The following is a 19368-nucleotide window of genomic DNA, read 5'->3' as shown; positions in this document are numbered from 1 at the left end:
TTATTGTTCGCTTGTTGCAGTTTGAAAAAAAGGGTAAATCACTGAAAGTTAAACTACTTCCCAGAGTCCGTTTGAGTCTCTGGCTTAGTAAACACAATTATCAAATTAAATAGCTATTGCTTTCACCTTTCTAATTATTATACACGTTATGTCACTGCTTATCTTCTTTGACTTATAGCGACACCTTAGTAGGTTATTGGAGGGCGTCCCTAATAGAAATCACACATTGTGGGAATGTGTTGGAGATGATTAAATAACTGTTTTTGGCTGCAGACAAATATGTGTAGCTTGAGTCAACATTTGAGATGGAGGATGTATCACAAACAACCACTACGTTTATATTTTACATTTGCTGTAGTTGACAATTGTTTGTTGTGGTTGCCAGCGCCGCAAACATTGAGGCAACACACTGCAGTGAGGGGAACTTAAACCTGCAGTAGGCAGAATGTTTTTGGCATCATTGGGCAAAAATTCCATAATATCCTTTCAGCATATTGTAATTCAAGAGTTCTGAGAGATAACTAGACTTCTGCACCTCCTCATGGCTCTGTTTTCAGGCTTTAAAATATCTAGCCCGTGACGGGAGACTTTGACCAATCACAGGTTATTTCAGAGAGAGAGAGCGTTCCTATTGGCTATTCATTCAACAGACTCAACTGATCTCAACATGTCAGCTGGGTAACAAACTTTCTTATTTTAAACAGTGACAAAAAGCATGTGACAAATATCTGGTATAACCCTCAGTAGACCATTGTCACAGGAGACATGTTGTCTGATCATTAAAGGGACTATTTGTAACTTTGTACGCGCATAAATGTAGCGGGTCGTCACACATGCGCGCTCGCATATGCGCGTTCGCGTGTAGCCGCTGTACCCTCCTCCTCTGCCTGCTCTCCTTCACTCAGACAGCTCAGCTCGCTCCACCTCTAGACGTGAACGCGCGCTCACTACACACTGCAGAAGAGTTAGTTTAGCTCTGAGAATATCTAGTGAATGCACAGGGGACGTTTGTGCAGAAATAACTGCTGCAGCTCCTCCAGACCAACAGAGGCTTTCCGTGTCTTGTGAAGTGACGGAGCTTTACGTTGTCTTCTCGTTACCGACCGGGTGCCGGTGTCTCCTCTGCTCTCTCCGGCTGCGGGCGGAGAGAGCAGGGAGACACGCTGCAGAGCCCCGCTGCTTCAGCCTGCACTTAGGCAGGAAAAGCCAACACTAGGATCAGATCTAAATCATGTTCATGGAGAGACCTTCGTCTGGTCAGCTAACATTACTGCCAAGCAGCTGAAATATAGAGTGATATGGTGGTTTTAGCTGACGTGTGTCGCCTCACTGTTTTGAGCGATGCTCGTTCAGGTATATTTAGAGCGAGCAAGCGCGAGCCCGACGCTGACTTTCGTTGATTTCACGGCCACAGGTGTCGCTGTTAAGAAGCATTTCTGAAAGTTACAAATAGTCCCTTTAAGCATAATTAATTAAAACATGTGTGGTATTATGTAATATTTTCTTAAAAGCCTAACCAGGGACACGGTCTGCAAATTAGCTACAGCTAGAAGTCCTATATACACCGATCAGCCATAACATTAGGTCGGCACGGGCACCCTGACCGGTCTGCGGCTACGCAGCCCCATACGCAACAAACTGTGATGCACTGTGTGTTCTGACACCTTTCTATCAGAACCAGCATTAACTTTATCAGCAGTTTGAGCTCCAGTAGCTCTTCTATTGGATCGGACAACACGGGCCAGCCTTCGCTCCCCACGTGCATCAATGAGCCTTGGGTCCGACCCTGTCGCCGGTTCACTGGTTTTCCTTCCTTGGACCACTTTTGGTAGGTCCTGACCACTGCAGACCGGGAACATCCCACAAGAGCTGCAGTTCTGGAGATGCTCTGACCCAGTCGTCTAGCCAGCACTATCTGTCCCTTGTCAAAATCGCTCACATGCTCACGCTTGCCCATTTTTGCTGCTTCCAACACAAAGTTCAAAGTTCAAAATGTTCACTTGCCGTCTAATATACCCCCCCCCCCCCCCCCCCCTCCCCATGTAGGGGTGCCATTGTAACGAGATAATCCATGTTATTCACTTCACCTGTCAGTGGTCATAATGTTATGGCTTTTCGGTTTACATTGCATCGGTTGCACTTTAATTAAGTGCAACAATGCCTACATGTATTGTCCTTGTCAAATAAATTAATAAATAAATAAATAAAAGTATCATAAACGTTTGTTTGCCACGGAGATTATTTTCTGCAAAATACAAATCCCAATGGAACAATCCCATTGGCTTTTTGTTGAGGGAACCAACAAAAATACATCATCCCCTCAGCACTCTATAAATCTCCATATCAGACGAGCTGCCTCTACTGAAACCTCTGTTGGTCTCTTCTGCCATCTAGTGGACAGAAAACATATGTATCACAAAGACAAACCAAAAAAAATAAAAAAATCAGAATAGATTTTTTTTAATTATTTTTACAAATAACTTATCTGTTACAAAGACAGTTTTCCCAGCTAAAATCAAAAAAACACTTTAGATATCCAAATTATTTTTTTTTCCATTTAATAAAACATGAATAAACTGCCTCTTCACACCAAGGTGCAGATAAAGCTGAAAACTGGTTTCTTTGGATTGGAAAAAAAAAAAGGAAAAAAAAGTATGGCGTAAGTGCTTAAGAGACAATAATTCATCTTCTACTTTTAAAATGGGTTTAAACGATACTAAAAATTTCGGTTTTAAAAAAATGGCACTCTGATGTGACAGAATAGATAATCAATACAAATTGGATAGTTCTAAAAGGCACTGATGCAAGGCAACATTTCACAAGTGTGGAAAAAAAACAAAAAAAACAAAGTAACTACTCCACAGTTAAGGTACGTTAATGACGATAAGTAAACTTTAGAAACACCCTCATCAATAAAAGCTTAGGAGGATGAAATGAGCCAAATAAAAATAAGAGTATACAAAGTGGACAGTCATGTTGTCTGCTACTGTGACCTGTTGGATATAAGGCATGGGACCCATATGAATATTTCTACATCATAGGAATACTTTTAACAGAAACATATTCACTTTGTTACCTCACGAAAACCCATTTCAGGCGCACAGCAACATGGAAACCTTTAATCGACCTGCAGTAACATCCTGATTGTACTGGAAAACGAGTGTCTCTTTGCACTGAGGTGTAGTTGTCCCCCAAAACATTAAACCTACATTCCAGTTGTCAGATAAGATGGCAGTTTGTCATTTTTTGCTTCCCTCCCGCCCCACCCCCGACAGTCCCGACATATTTGGCATCCTGAAAAAAAAAAAAAAAAAAAAAGAAAAAATAATCCTCCATCGCCTTTTCCTCTTTTGCTGCGTCTGCAGATCGTACACAACAGGAAACTCGGCGACGACGCGAGCGATGAACGGACCGGGCAGACGTAGCTTCATGATGACTGCGAGTGGGTTTTTTTCTAACCGCTCTGCTGCTCCTCTCCTTCTGCAAGGCTTCAACTCTCACAGAAATCAAGTCAAAAGCTTAAAAAGGGAGCATGGTGCTTATTTGTTTGAAAAGAGGGAAACAAAACAAGACAAAGTTAATAAAGTCTATAAAGCTATACTTACAGGAAATACAAGTGATTCATAGTGTGAGGAAGAAGGCTTTCAAGGCACATTCTAAAATTATGTACAGTAAAAAGCTCAAGGGGAGTTTCTGCCTCCGTGTACTGTACACAAAGCATGCATCTTTTTTTTCATTAACTCATGACTGAAGAGACAGAAAAAAAGGGGGATACTGAAGGGGGGAGGACAACAGGCACGTTTGAGCGGCAGCGACGCCGCTTCCCCCTTTTGACATCCTCTAGAAACAGCAAACAAACTTTAAAGTCCACGATTAGTCTGTTAGTTTTCCCTTCAGGTGGAGAGCAGTGGCTGAACACAGTTCCCAATTCCCCGGTCATGCCACCACAGAGGAAGAAAAAAAAAATTTAATCAGCAAAAAGGCACATTGGCACCTGTGTTGTATGTGTGTGTATGTGTGTGTGTGTACATGTGTGTGTAGGTGTGCCATCACACTGCAAGGCCACACTCGTAATACTGTAAGTGGGAGCAGCGAGGTATCCCCGGGGGAGAAAGTGTCACCCGTCGAGCAGAAAAAGGGGGTGGAAGGTGACCCCCACGCCATCCGAGTCTCTAAGGTAGATATCATCCGACTCTTTTTGAAAAACACGAGCTGTAAACACCATCCAGTCAAGCCTTCAATGGACAGCATTCTACCAACCTTAGAGAGGAGGAGAGACTCAAGAAAAAATCAGGACGCCCCGTCCCAGTTTTCATACAACTAGCGAAAAAAAGAAGAAACAGAAAAAGGCCCTTTTTCTATCCTGGTCTGGAAGAAGACAGGCGGGCAGAGGATGGGAGGAAGGAGGGCCGGGGGGGCGGCGCGTCGCAGCCTCGTTGGCTCAGAAGTGCCGCGGGAACTCGCACTGTTCACAGCGGTTGAGGGCGGGGTGGTTGAGGAAGGTGCAGGCGGTGCAGCTCCACTGCGTCTCCTCGTCCTCCTCCTGGTCAGCGATGGGCTTCACAATCTTACTGCCCGGGTCTGAGGAGAGGAAGAGGAAGAGGAAGAGGAGGGTCAGGACAGAGAAGAAGAAGTTTATCCATGAATTTGACATCCAAATTCTTCACATGTGTGGCTGTGGTGAAGTGAACACTTGTGTGTCAGTGTGTCGCCCACTTGGCAGTAGAGGAGAGGTTTGAATTTCAAATGTAAAAATCAGGAAAGCTAAATGAGCTCGTTAAAGACGAAATGGACAGTTGATGATAAAGGGAGGAAGAAGGAAAGAAGAGGAGAAGGACAGAGATACCAACCAAGTGGGAGAGGAGGGGGAGGACCAGAGGAGGGCTCCATCATGAGCTCAGAGGTCACATTATATCTACATCCTCTCCTGTCTGGCAGGTGTGATGGAGCCCAGCGGAGAGCAAGAAGAGGGATGAATGGATGAGAGGCGGGCGGATGGATGGATGGATGGGTGAAAAAGGATTACAGAGCAGTTGGGGGGGGGGCAGAAGAAAAGTGCAGAAATAAAGAAATCAGTAGTCGGTCATAATAAACAGGGTTAAACCAATATCCTGGGCCGGTTTTAATAACAATCAACTACATCTACATCATTTTGATCTATAATTCATCCCTCATTTTGCAGAGATGTATTCCTCACAATGATTAGGTGTGTTGCTTGCTGTGTATTTACTAGGGGTCACCTATGTATCTTTTTTTTTTTTTTTTACAATTTTGAAATTTATGTTTTAATGCCAGAATCAATATATTTGCTTAATTTGAGTCTGTGTGGAGGCATAAGAAAGTTACCACTTTTATTGTTGTAGTCTGAGTAACATGACATCAACATGATGTTAAATGCATTCAAACAACCCCGATGGAGCTGACCGTGGATGTATAAAGAGAACGGAGCTGACGGGAGAGCTAGAGACCACTTTTGGGGAACATTAGAGGAGGTAGACTCGTGTGACTACATCCGGTTTTCAAATAAGGTGTTCACAAAGATAACTGTATATACAAAATACATCTATGTAAATAATATTGATTGGATTATATTCACCAGAAGCATTAAACATTACATGTCCCTTATAAATTAAAATAAAAATACCACTAATTTGTTAAGGAAATGTCTTTCTTCTTTGATTTTTGGGTTGCTGGGAAAAAATTATAATTCCTGATATATTTGACTTCAGGAAATCTCTGACTACATACATGCTGAAAATCAAACATTTTTACTGGATTAATTTAGATATTTTCCAAAGTAAAAGTCCCTAGAAGTGTATGAATAAATCAATAAATCGTAATATCGAATTTCAATACGTGTAGAATCGCAATACATATCGAATCGGCACCCGAGTATTGTGATAGTATTGAATCGGTACTTGGTGTACCGTCCCAGCCCTAGTGTTTAACAGCCGAAAGGTTTATCGTCTCGTGATACTCTGAATACTGTTTCATCACTCTGATAAATATTGAAAGAAAACAGAGAGTACTGAAATGTCAAGGTTTTCGTTATAGTCATAAAACACTGCTAATATAATTAGAGTTATTTTTTTGGGGGCATTTTCCATTTTTTATGACAGGACAGTGGATAGAGTCGTGAAAGGGGGGAGAGAGAGAGTGGATGCGGAAAGGGCCACAGGCCGGATTCGAACCCAGGCCGCCGCGGTCAGGACCAAGCCTTAATACATGGACGCCCGCTCTACCAACTGAGCTAACCCAGGCGCCTGCTAATATAATTTTTAAAGATCTTGGTATTGGCTATCAACAACTCATATTGGTACAACCCTGATAGAAAACAGGAATGGAATAGTAGAGTGTGTGAACCTTTGGTATGCTTCAGGGGCAACATGTAGACAACATGCAATAAATACATGAATGAATGAATGAATGGAAAGTGAATATTACAAATGACAACCACATGGCCTGTCTTGACCTTTAGCACATACGGAAACAAATGGAAAAGAAATATATACACTATCAATAGGATTAGAACAGGGGACAATATTAATGTAGTAAATCCAATAAAGTAAATGTAATGAAAATGCCCAGACACGACCATGCAGCCTCTTCTAAACTTACCAATAGATAAAGTACCTTTGGGTTTGGGTGGGACAGGACCGAGGAATCCAATGTTGTCGTAAAAATTATGGATTGCACTGGGATTAAAGTGTGGTCCTGTAAACAGGTGGGAGAAAAAAGTAGATTAACATTTCTCATAGTGGTATGACGTCAACAGAACAAACCCGTCAATAGATACATCATCACAGTGATGCACACGTGTGTGTGGATGTGTTCAGAAAGGTAATCTTTCATCTTCATCATTCACACAAATGACATTATTATAAAACAATAATCAATACATGCATTTACAAATAAAAATACTGTATTCAACTGTATGAATGGTCTGAAACAACACGCTGCACTGACACATGGTCTGATTTATCCACCAACTTAACGTCATAGAACAGCTGAAACAGCCAATGACTGTTTGTACTATAATAATATAAACATGGGTTAATCACCGCAACCACGAGAGGTCTTTGAGCAAACGGTAAAAATCGAGCACAAAAATATCCGGCTGAAGGGTCCAGTAGTGTGATTGAGATTAGCTGTGGACAGACAGACATACACGACTGAACGCATGATCTCCCCACAGGCTTAAGCCTGGCGGAGATGATAAACAATTGGAAACTGACTCTGACTGTGACTGTGACGTCACAGCTGGTGACAATTTATGTCTGACATTAAATCCCAGGTAGCAGCAGGTCTTTGACAGCTCATTCGAGTGAGCTGCCTCTCGCCTTCCTTCACCTGCGTGAAGCGGCTGGTCGGCGGCTCGGTGTCTGTCGGCAGCGAGCGCTGCCAGGGGGCCAATAAATCCCTTGTTACCAACCAGCAACAGGATGCAATTCAGGAAGAGCTGGTAGTTAACAGCACAATGGCAGCACCTTGAGTGGGTGTGCAAAGAGGATGTGAGCAGCTGCAGACCCAGGATCAAATGAGAACTCCGCTCAATGACACTCACCTTTAACATTATTATTATACAACACGGATATGTACACAAGCTGTGTGCCGGTTTAAGATACCTGAAATATCATATATCAGAGAGAGAAAGAGAGAGAGAGAGATAGAGACAGGTCAACAGAATCCTACCTCTTGTTTGAAGGAGATCAATTTCTTTGGTGAGGCAGTCGATGTCGATCTGCAGTAACCTGTTTTTGCATCGCAACTGCTTCATTTCCTCAATCTGAAAAAGAGCGAGACAGGAAGGGATGAGCCGGTGGGCAGCTGGAAGTCAGCGGAGCAGATCTGTGACGGTGTCAGGAGGAGAGCCGCTCCGCTCTCCAGACCTGGCTCGCCTCAATAAACAACACTGAACCAAGCAGCTACTGAGCTCAGCAACACCACACAATTAACTTTCCAGCAGCCACATTTCCCCCCCCAACCCCCTCGGTTGACTCAAATTGGAACGGCCGACAAAAACAGCTGACTCAACAACAAGCTCAGAGCGGCACTCGATCTGAACCCTGAGCGGTTTCAACAAACTCAACAGCTGCAAATCTAACGTAAACATTAAGTTGTGCAGAAGAAGAAAAAGGCATTCACTTTATGATTTCTTTTGAACTCTGCAGCATCGCCGTGTTAGCTGCAGAGCTCGCTGCGTAGCTAACACGACGAACTGTGAAGTGAATCTGACAGAAACTGTGTGCTCTGTCAGTCTGAAAAATATGGAACCACATCAGCCAAATCATAAACAGACCCTGTAATCAGCATAGTTTCAGGGTGCAGGAGCACCGACAACGGCAATGTGACCCAGATCGTTTTGTTTTGTCTGTTCAGCCTTTATCTGTCAGTAATAACCAGGAAAACATCTGTTTGCACTTATGAAGAACATCTCTGATGACTGCTAATAAAATCATATTGAACTTGTTTTTTTTTTTAAATTGATTGATCTGCCAGTGAAACATGTTGGTTAAAGACATTTTCCCTTTCAAACGTCCCAACTTTTCTACATTCTGGCTGCTGTTAGCTGGGAAATATGACTACCAACACCAGAGCTGATGATTACAGTTACTGAGTTGGGCTGCAGGGGCATCCGGGGGTCTGCTGGATAAGACCCTATCTCTCCTCACATTTCCTGTCTGTATTTCAACTTTCACTATCAAATTAACACCCTGAGACCCGCGGGATCCCTACTTTACTGTCTTTCAGACCTCTAGGATAATCACAGCCTCATAACATTTTAAAGCCACAAACTAAAGACCTAGAGCATTCAGAGGATGGATGGCTTTCCTAGCTAGATTGACAATAAGGGGGTTTCTGAGCAGTTTACACAACAGAAGTGCTCGCCATCCAATCGCGGAAAAATGCAATTCTTGCAGAAATCGCCAAAGGTTTTTGATCCCAAATCACAGCATGGCTTTTTCTATGGTGTTCCTCAAGGTTTTGGTGTCTTAATGTGGTATCTTGGAGGGATTATTGATAATTTTTATCAATTCTCGAATGGTAAAAAATGGTTAAATGTAGCAGCAAATCTGTGTAACTAACTAACTAATCAACTCCAAAAATGCTCCAAAAATTGCTGCAGCAACTTATGAGACATAACAGAGCATGGGGATGGACATCATATACTTCTATCATAATGTTCTAAACCCTTACACACTCTCACTATTTATTTTAATCAATTAATTATTTAATTCATGTTTATTTCTGTTTATTTATGACTAGAACAACTTGACACAGTGCTGAGCTGCATCTCAAATGAATCTCCAGGTTCCCAGCTTTCAGATGATGTACACCACTTCTATGTGACATCTACTGTTGACCTGCCATCTCCCCCTAAACACCCTCTGTACCCCACTTAAAAAAGACAAAAACAGGTGTACCCTCAAAGGGTTAAAGCAAAAAAATAATCAAAAGTGTATCTCTAAAAATCACCGAATGAAGCTTACAGAAGGAATTTGGGAGGCCGAGTTGGATCTCTCCAGCCGTCTCCTGGTCAGGTCGTTCTCCATCTCGTTGACCTCCTCTTTTAGCTTCTCCAGCTTCTTCTTCTTCTGCTCCAGCTCGTGCCACAGCCTGTCCATGCGGGCCTTCTGATGGACCAACAACGCTGGAGAACACACACACACACACACACACACACACACACACACACACACACACACACACACACACACACACACACACACACACACACACACACACACACACACACACACACACACACACACACACACACACACACACACACACACACACACAGTACCGTCACCAGCTGTCTCACGAGTAAACAACTACTGAAAAATGCAATCATGAGAATATTATACGGAGAAACTCCCCGTAACTAAAAACTGCAGATCAAAACAGGGTAAAAATAAAAACCACTGATAACGATCACTTCAGTGAAAATTGCTGTGTGTAATACAGTACTGACACGCTTTCAGATACACCACAGGATGATCTCTGCATACATCAGCCAAACCAGTTTTTGAGCATAAAAACAACTTTGTGTAAGGAGAGACGGGGGAACCACATCAGATTCCACGTTTCATCACCTATTGTGGTGAACGCCGAGAGATCAGACGTATCCCGGTTAGAGGACTGCTGCGGGCAAATTCTGCTGCACTGTTTAATATAGAACCTTCACTGTGCACATGTTCAAGTCTCTGCAGCATGTTTCCCATAATTCATTACAGTTCATGCATCCGTTGACAGGTTGTAACACCTCCTCCTACACACACATTCAGTGACAAATAACTCTCTCTCTCCTGCTTCACAACGTATGGGAGGATGGTGATCATACACTTGTTCTCCTGTCAGAATGTCCTCCAGCTAAACTGCTACCTGCTCTCTTAATATGAGTCACACAGTGTGAGAACATGAGCCCCCACACTCGTACAGCTGAATGTAAACGGAACATGATGCACGTAATGTATCGCCGTGCTTTACAGTGATTTTAGTTCAGCCACAATGAGGCAAATGGGCCTTACCACAATGGATAATAGTCTTTAGCTAGGTAAGGAAGTAAGTAAGTAGGAAGTACTTTTCAAGGAACTAAAAGGTTCCTTCAGCCCACTGTTGTCTGTGTTTCCACAGCGCTCTAAAGACCTGCAAAGATTAGGCAAATTAGTCCTCTGACGTATGAAAAAGCAACATGACATGAGACGAGGAATCACACTCTGCAGCCTGCAGCTCAGCATGTCCGCCTGTTTACTCTAAAACAACCACACAAAACACATTATTTACTGCTGCACGTCGGATGGAATGAAAGAAATGAAACTAAGAGCGTCTGTCTCCACAGTAAATCATCTATTGTGTGTTTGATGGTTATTTATTTGTGCTTTAGAACGTTAAGGCCACGAAACAATCAGAAAATAACTTTTCTTTCTGTCGTTCACAGCACCGCCGCGCTACATCTCATTTCACCGCTCGCCCTCGCGATCTCTCTCTCTCTTTTTTTTATGATGAGTCGGGAAGCCGGCAGCAGAGCCTAACTTTACTTTTAATGTCATCAAACAAAGAGAAATGCTCTCCCATCGTCCTAAATTGATACTAGAGTACTTCCTTGTTCGTGAATGAAGTGGTGCACGAGTTTAAGCCGTAGCGGTGCAGCGTGTGTGTGTGTGTGTGTGTGTGTGTGTGTGTGTGTGTGTGTGTGTGTGTGTGTGTGTGTGTGTGTGTGTGTGTGTGTGTGTGACGGTCATCCCTGCAAACTCCAACCAAAAGTTCCAGTACTTTCAGAAATACAGCCCCATGACCAGGGCCTTTTTTTTGGTGGGGGGGGCCATAAAATGTCCCCGGAACTTCATTTTAGACCCTGGTCCCTGCAGTTGCTGCTGCAATGAGTTCCTCAAAAGGCTCTTTATTCCAGGGGAAAGTTCCTGTGGTTTATGTTTGGCTCTTGGATTCAACCTATTATTTTATTTAATATGTGATAATGAAACTGTTTTAAGCTGATCTTCCTTCTTGGCAAACCCAGTCGACTATTTTTTTGTCACTTGAAGTAAGCTGTATAATAGATGACTTCTTTACTCAGACAACATGACCCTGTCTGTCTTACACCTGATTAGACCGACGGGTCTATTTTCTCCTAAACTATCCTTCCAAAATTAAGCTGACAAATAGGTCATGCAGTTGGAGAATAACACTTGATTTTTATATCTGCAACGCCTACTTTTAATTGTTGTTTTTGAGAGTCACATTAAAAGGTTCACGGAATGATCGGGTACACATCGGACTGAATTCGTTGTTTTTCAAAAACTTACATCTCTTAGTCTAAATTTAGCTCACAAGATGTAGTCTGGCTGTTAGTGACCCACTATACCCACAATAACAAACACATAAAATAAAATAAAATAAAAAACATACAGCCCAGCAGGAATACTTGCAGAATCAAAAGGGTGATGTCTAATAGCAGTGGCAGCAGGTTATATTTGATTCAACCAAGTAGACTTAAAGAAGAACTTTTGTATTTTTCAACCTGGACCCTATTTTCCCATGTTTTTGTGTATAAAGGCGTTTTCACAAGCCAACATTTAGTCCACTTTAATCCAACACTGGTGTGGGTCATTTGGCCGGTTGTGAACACAGTAATTGTACTCTGGTGCGGACCAAAACAACCAAGTGAATGCAAATTAATCGCATGATTGTCCATAGTTAATCGGGATTAATCGCAAATTAATTTTATCTGTTCAAAATGTACCTTAAAAAGGGAGATGTATCAAGTATTTAATCCTCTTATCAACATGGGAGTGGGCAAATATGCTGCTTTAAACAAATGTATGTATATATGTATATTGGAAATCAATTAACAACACAAAACAATGACAAATATTGTCCAGAAACCCTCACAGGTACTGCATTTAGCATAAAACATATACTCAAATCATAACATGGCAAACTGCAGCCCAACAGGCAACAACAGCTGTCAGTGTGTCAGTGTGCTGACTTGACTATGACTTGCCCCAAACTGCATGTATTTATCATAAAGTGGGCATGTCTGTAAAGGGGAGACTCGTAGAACCCATTTACATTCACATATCTTGAGGTCAGAGGTCAAGGGACTTTTCCCCTCCAAACTTTAGCGTTTAAAACTGAGCCCACTACCACCTAAAAATCGCAAGTTGCGTTAATGCATTAAAGAAATTAGTGGCGTTAAAAGGAATTATCGTGTTAACTTTGACAGCCCTATTAGACACAAAACCATGGAAAATAAGGTCCAGGTTGAATAATACCAAAGTTCCCCTTTAACTGACTTAAATCTGTGACTGCATTTGAAACAGGCCTTCCCTCGCCAACCAGAACCGGCTCTTTCAACGACATTATGTGATTAAAATAATGTTATTCTGCTGCCAAACAGTAACAGCTACAGCTCTGGTGTGAATGGTGACTGTTGATGGTTAAACACATTCATGTTTAACTAACAGTTAGGAGGTGACAGGTGTGTCTCCATCAGGTACAGTTTTGTTTCAAGCCAAAGCAGATACAGTAGGAGGAGTAGAGTGGGCTGATGGGGGGTCAGCAGCAGAGGCAGCGTTGCCCGCTGTGAAGCCCCCTCTCGGTGGTAGTCACCGCAGTGCAGGAGCCACAGCCGGTGACTCACACGTAATACAGTCAAAAGTCCAAAAAAGGAAACAGCAGAGTGCTCTGACACGTTTGACTCACACTACAGAATCCACCAGTCTCGAGGGGTCGTCGGAGCAAACGCAGCATTTAGCGTGGAGGACTCACACTCCAGTCATCACCGAGCGAGTCACCTCTGCTTCTATCTAGCTCACGGAGACGCTTTACGGCACCGACTGAACATTAGTGACAGCAGGTATACACAGTTTGGCTCAATAATACATTACAGTCAGTGTTATGGAGGGAAACTTTTAAAATCACAGTGTACTTTATAGTAAAATGACTTTCTTGGCAGGAAGCGATGGAAAAAGCATTTAAACCCACTGCTGGTAGCAGAAAATGAGTCTAAAAACTGGTCTTTTTTGCCTCATCACTGTGCACTCTTTAGCCACTTGACATTTGCTAAACAACCAATAAACGGGGAAGCAAACAGCTCTACCGAGACATCAGATGCCTACTTGATGGAGAATCCACAGTGTAAACCATTTCTGGACATTTCCGTCCGTTTGGTCCAAGCTGTGGGCGTTAACTCGTAATCTAAAGTATGTATACACAAACTTGCGGGCACGAGGGCTGTGAAAATAGCTAGCTATCATGTTAATAATACACATATGATAAAATCATGTAAATAATCCAGCGCCTCTTAAATCACGCTTTAGAACAGTTATGGTCACAGACTCTCTCTCCACCTCCCTATACGGATTTTAAATGTAATTCATCTGCCAGATAAAATGCACAATAAACAAAGTTAAAGATGAATTTGACTGATTATTATTATTGTTTCAATTATGTCAACTTTTTTATAGATATCGTGATAATATAGGAAAAACTGTCATGGCCATTTTCAAAGGGGTCCCTTGACCTCTGACCTCAAGATATGTGAATGAAAATGGGTTCTATGGGTACCCACGAGTCTCCCCTTTACAGACATGCCCACTTTATGATAATCACATGCAGTTTGGGGCAAGTCATAGTCAAGTCAGCACACTGACACACTGACAGCTGTTGTTGCCTGTTGGGCTGCAGTTTGCCATGTTGTGATTTCAGCATATTTGTTATGCTAAATGCAGTACCTGTGAGGGTTTCTGGACAATATTTGTCCTTGTTTTGTGTTGTTGTTGAATTGATTTCCAATAATAAATAAATATACACACATTTGCATAAAGCAGCATATTTGCCCACTCTCATGTTGATCAGAGTATTAAATACTTGACAAATCTCCCTTTAAGTTACATTTTGAACAGATAAAAAATGTATTTGCGATTAATCACGATTAACTATGGACAATCATACGAGTAATCGTGATTAAATATTTTAATACATTGACAGCCCTAGTTTATTATTTTATTTTTTTCACCTTTTCTATAGATATCGTGATAATATCAATATAGTGAATTATTTTTGCCACGGTAATCGTGTAGTGAAAATCTGATATCGCCCTATATCAGTGCACAAACGTTTTTGTAATTACTTTATGTATATTATACTATCGAGTATGAACTTATGAATATTTAAACTTTTCTAGGAGATTTATGTATGTTTAGTCTTCTGCATTTGTTTCTATTAGGGCATTCTTCTTTTTCTCATGTTTCTTTAAATATTGGTTATTGAATAACTGTAACAGATGGACCATCTATTTCTATTATTTATTTATGTTTTGAGTAAGGGGCAGGTATAATAAGATGTTTTCTTCTCTCTGCTCCTTTTCGGTCTTGGAATGTGTAACTAGAGTTGTGTTTTTGATTGTGAATCACTCTTGTCTTGTGCACTACCACCAGTGGAACAAATAAAAAATGAAATGAAACAAAGCCTGTGATTATGATCAAAGTGATGACACTCAGCATTGCTCACCTTGTGTGTACGCTGCATCTTCAGAGCCCATGCTGAGTCTGCGAGGCTCACTCGGCCTCTCCCTGTGTGGCGACAGCGGGTCTGAGAGATGGAGGGGGTCCGGCTCCACGAAGTGGTGGTCCGAGGGTAGGCCGAGGAGGTTGTTGGGCTCAAAAGTAGGGGACACGACTCCGGGGGACACGGCAGGGGGCTTATTGGGGGACACGGTGATTTTAAAAGTGTATTTGGTGTTGGGCTGAGTCACCACCACGCGTGGGGAAGAAGCCGTGCCGCCCCCTCCTAAAGAGGCACGGGACTTAGGTGGATGGTGGTGGATGTAGGCGGGGCCCATGCTCACTTGGCCCCCCATGTTCCTGGCCCCCGAGGACCCCTGCAAGGGAGGGTTGGCTGAGATGTAGACTGTGGGAGGGTTCCTACCCCCACTGTCGTCGCTGGAGGCGTTGGCAGAAATGTAAAACTTGGGTTGGGAGCGGGAGCCGGCTGGGGCCACGACAGCCTCCTCAGAGGGAGCGGTAGCAGCAGTGGGCGGGCTGGCAGAGATGTAAACAGTGGGCTGGCTGCGGCTCAGACCTGGGCCTCCGATGGAGAGAGGGGCGGTGGGGACGGTAGCCACCCCGGTTGAAGAGGAGGAAGAGGAAGGGCAGGAGGAGGAGGTGGAGGAGGACCTGGGTCCGCTGCTTGTCCGCAGCACGGCAGTCGTGGTTGTGGAGTTGCTCCTCTGAGGAGATTCAAGTTTGATCTCTATCTGATTCTTCCGCGGGCCAGTGGAGATGTTCTGGATGTTGTACTGGCTGATGGTGGACAGGGAGGTGGGCATGACAGAGGAGCAGGAAGAGGAAGAAGAGCATGAGGAGACACCGGAGGAAGAGGCCTGGCTTCCAGTGGGGAGAATGGAGGGCGCTTGGGGATTCGTGGGGGAGCTGATCGGCATGTAGACGTGAGAGGTCTGGTGGCCCTGGGTCTGGTGCTGTGAGGTATGTGAGGAGGGGTGCTGAGGGCTGGACCAGGAGCCCGACACGGATGAGGGGTGTGAGATCTGGTAGATCTGCTGCTGGGGCTGGGAGGTGGGGCTGTACTGGGCCCTGCCTCCCTGCTGCTGGTGGTTGTGCCGGGTCGTACCAGACTGGCTAACGTAGGGCCTGATGTAGATAGAGTTACCCTGTGGACTGCTGAGGCCCGACTGTGGACCGCCGTGTATGTGCAAAGAAGTGGGGGTGTTGCGGCCTGTCTGGATATTGGGGGCTAGCGTCACGGTAATGGGGTTGAAGCGCGGTGTAGCGTAGAGTCCGAGGTGCTGCGGAGGCTGCGGTTTGCGCGTGGGCTCCATCACACCAAACACATTGATGCTGGAGGGCACCTGCACTGGGGCTGACTGGGGCTCCTGCTGAAAGAAGTCACTGTTGGGGGCCTGGCCTGTCTGGAGGGGCCCGTCACTCAGGCTGTGGGCCAGAGTCCGACTGCCGTTCATTCTCAGGCCGTCCCGAACCGGGGACATGTGCACATTCTGAGACTGCAGGCCCAGGTTCAGCTGGGTCATGTGATTACGAAGCCTGATGAAGCCGGGGTCGTCAGAAAAGCTGAGGTTTCCTCCTTCGCTGTACAGGTAAACCGGACTGACCTGGGACAAGTATTCACAGCAGGCGTCTAAATTGTTGTTGTTCTGAAGGAAAGAGAGAGGAAATAAACGTATTATGATATATCAGTGTTTCAGATGAGAATCCTAAAAGGTGCTAACATCCATTTTTAAACATAACATTTTATACCATCAAACTATAACGGTCTTAACTGGCTTATTGCACTGTAAGATGATTGTCCTGACGCATGAATGTGGGCGGGGTCGCAGAAATAAAATAAATATATATACATACACACACCACTACATTCAGGTAAGTAGGGATGTGTGTGTGTGTGTGTGTGTGTGTGTGTGTGTGTGTGTGTGTGTGTGTGTGTGTGTGTGTGTGTGTGTGCGCGCGCGCGCGCGCGTGTGTGTGTGTGTGTGTGTGAAAACAATGGATTTTGCTCGTTACTTTGCAGAAATCCTCTTTTCTGGTGTTAACTGTGTGAACTTGCCCACCTGCAGAACACACTGGGAGACAACACCCTCTGGGACTTCAGGGAACTTCTGGCACAGGTCATGCAAAACCTGAATGTCAATCTGGTGGCTTCCCTGGGCCATTCGTATGTTGCCAGGTCAGGACTGCTCGTTCTGTTCAGCGCACTCGGGCGTCAGTGGTGGCAGCAGACCGCCTTCATCTTGAACATCTTCTATATTCAAACAAAGAAAACAAGGGGAAACACATGATCAGAAAGTTGTCTCTATATGACTTTTGTAAAAAAACAACATACACACAGAATCCAATCTTTCTCTGGTCCACACTCAGGAGGGAATCTTCACATCGTCATATGAGCTGGAGAAGTCTGTGTTTTGTTATTATTCAATGAAACAGTAAGCATGTCCAAGTGGCAGGGAAGGAGCCAATGTGGTCTACTGCAAGTCTACTACAAGACATCCATCAGACATTTGAGGTTGTCCATTTCATTATGCCTTTCAAAACTTAGAGTTCACAGATCCTCGATGAGAATAGATGGCATTCATTTCAGAAGCCCTCGTCCACACAGAGCTCCTTAATAAAAGAGTAGCAGAGGGAGGAAACCACCTCTGACTGACTACTGAGAAAAACAGCCTTTCCAACTGATCTCAACATCAACATTGATGTATTAATGACACAAAGGGGGGGCAACAGTAGTCTGGTCTGGAGGAAAATCTGCACATAAACATCTGTTAAGCTCCAACGTAAGGCGGCTCTGCAGAACAGTTGATTCCCGAGAATCGCTGCTTTATTTCTGACACTGCAGCGCAAAGACAGAGCTGCAGGGCTGTAAACTGTGTTTGCCTCTGACTGTCTCACACATAAATCTGAGGGACATTCATTTATTAATCATCCCTTTACCTTAAATGAACCAGAGGAAAGGCTTTTCCAAAAGGACTAACAGCAAACAGTTTCTGCACACACAGTGGAACTTGCTAATAGATTTGGAGGTCATGTTTAACAGTGTGGACTATGAGCATTTACAGCTCATACAATTATGAGAAAACATTTCCATTTCAAGCTCTTCAAAATTCTTAGTTATGTGTTTTCATTTGTTATCATCTAATGGATGTTTGTGCTGTAATAATAGCATAATTTTTTTTTACCTAAAGTCACATGAAAGTTGTCATGTCTCATGCTGCGTTCACACCAAGAACAAAGCACATTTTTGCCTCGCTTTAGTCGTGCGAGTCGGACCGCCGGTATCATTTGTGTTCAGTCGCGCTAGACGCGCCAGAGAGGAGAAGGAGCTTGTCTCCATAGATACCAACAACTTTTCTTTCCACCATCAACCATGGAAGAAATAACCACTGTTGCTGCTTTGTACATGTTGTGGAAGTCCCAGATATTTCAGAAAACCAAACGCTGTCGTGTCTGGGTTCATAACAACACACGGCAGAGAGCTGTATTCACATACAGCGCCATTGCCATTGACTGTATCTAGCAAGCCACACGTCGCTACTGCGGTATGAACCCAAAATAAACACATTTTGCTGTGATTTAATTGAAATAAACAGATCAAAAGGATGCCGAAATAACTACATAATGATGCAGATTTGTACAAAGTCTGAATTCATGTTTTGTCAGGTCTGTCTGCAAGACGACAAGCAAACGGCTTTTAAAATGCTTGTTTTCTGAATGGAGTTTGGATCAAAAAGTGCTAGGCTATTCTATTAATGTATCTTATCCATCAGCACTCAACATAACATCATCTAGGCATAAATACAGCAGCGACGTTGTTGTACACGGATCAAAAGGAGACCGAAATAACTACATAATGATGCAGATTTGTAAAAAGTCTGAATTCATGCTTTGTCAGGTCTGTCCGCAAAACGACAAGCAACTTTTGAATTGCTTGTTTTCAGAATGGAGTTTGGATCGATCAGTGAAAGGATATGCAGCTGCTCCATCAACACTCAACATAAAGTCATCTAGTTTTACCTAGGTGTAACTTATAAACTGGAAAACTGAATGCATGTTTCAAATGTTGGCTGGTGAGAAAAACGAGTGGCCGGTAGGTGTTCACCCACAGTTGTGCTCGACTGTTTCCTATCCACATTCTATGTATGAGCTATACTCATACCTGGGAACTGGCCAAGGCAACCGCACTACTTTACTACGTGCCACCGTGCAGCTTCACTGCAGCGGCCAAGGCTTTGCTCAAGACACTCGCCTTGCGGTTGTGTCTCATTCACTGGTGGGACCCAGGTTTTAAAAAGCAAGTCCGGGGATCGGATCTGGCTCACTTCTCCAACCGTCATCC

General features: G+C 43.6%; 1 protein-coding gene across 7 annotated transcripts in view; it reads right to left on the bottom strand.

The window, feature by feature from the left end:
* Positions 1 to 2444: 2444 nt before the first annotated feature.
* tab2 (TGF-beta activated kinase 1 (MAP3K7) binding protein 2) overlaps positions 2445 to 19368 on the bottom strand; it is a 66157-nt gene continuing 49233 nt past the window's right edge. For 3 of the 7 annotated variants that reach the window (XM_074616528.1, XM_074616526.1, XM_074616525.1), the window contains exons 2-8: positions 17090 to 17280; positions 15016 to 16675; positions 9492 to 9652; positions 7693 to 7786; positions 6619 to 6714; positions 4851 to 4931; positions 2445 to 4581 (exon numbers count right to left, since the gene is read on the bottom strand). In XM_074616528.1, coding sequence (XP_074472629.1) covers positions 4442 to 4581; positions 4851 to 4931; positions 6619 to 6714; positions 7693 to 7786; positions 9492 to 9652; positions 15016 to 16675; positions 17090 to 17191 — 2334 coding nt within the window. In that variant the 5' untranslated portion in view covers positions 17192 to 17280 and the 3' untranslated portion in view covers positions 2445 to 4441. The remainder of the gene's footprint in view (positions 4582 to 4850; positions 4932 to 6618; positions 6715 to 7692; positions 7787 to 9491; positions 9653 to 15015; positions 16676 to 17089; positions 17281 to 19368) is intronic. The other 4 variants (XM_074616529.1, XM_074616527.1, XM_074616530.1 and 1 more) reach the window with 4 other exon arrangements.

The sequence above is a fragment of the Sebastes fasciatus genome, chromosome 18 (assembly GCF_043250625.1).
Source record: "Sebastes fasciatus isolate fSebFas1 chromosome 18, fSebFas1.pri, whole genome shotgun sequence".
Classification (NCBI taxonomy): domain Eukaryota; kingdom Metazoa; phylum Chordata; class Actinopteri; order Perciformes; family Sebastidae; genus Sebastes; species Sebastes fasciatus.
The sequence above is the reverse complement of the archived record's forward strand: the minus strand, read 5'-3'. Positions and strand labels throughout refer to the sequence as shown.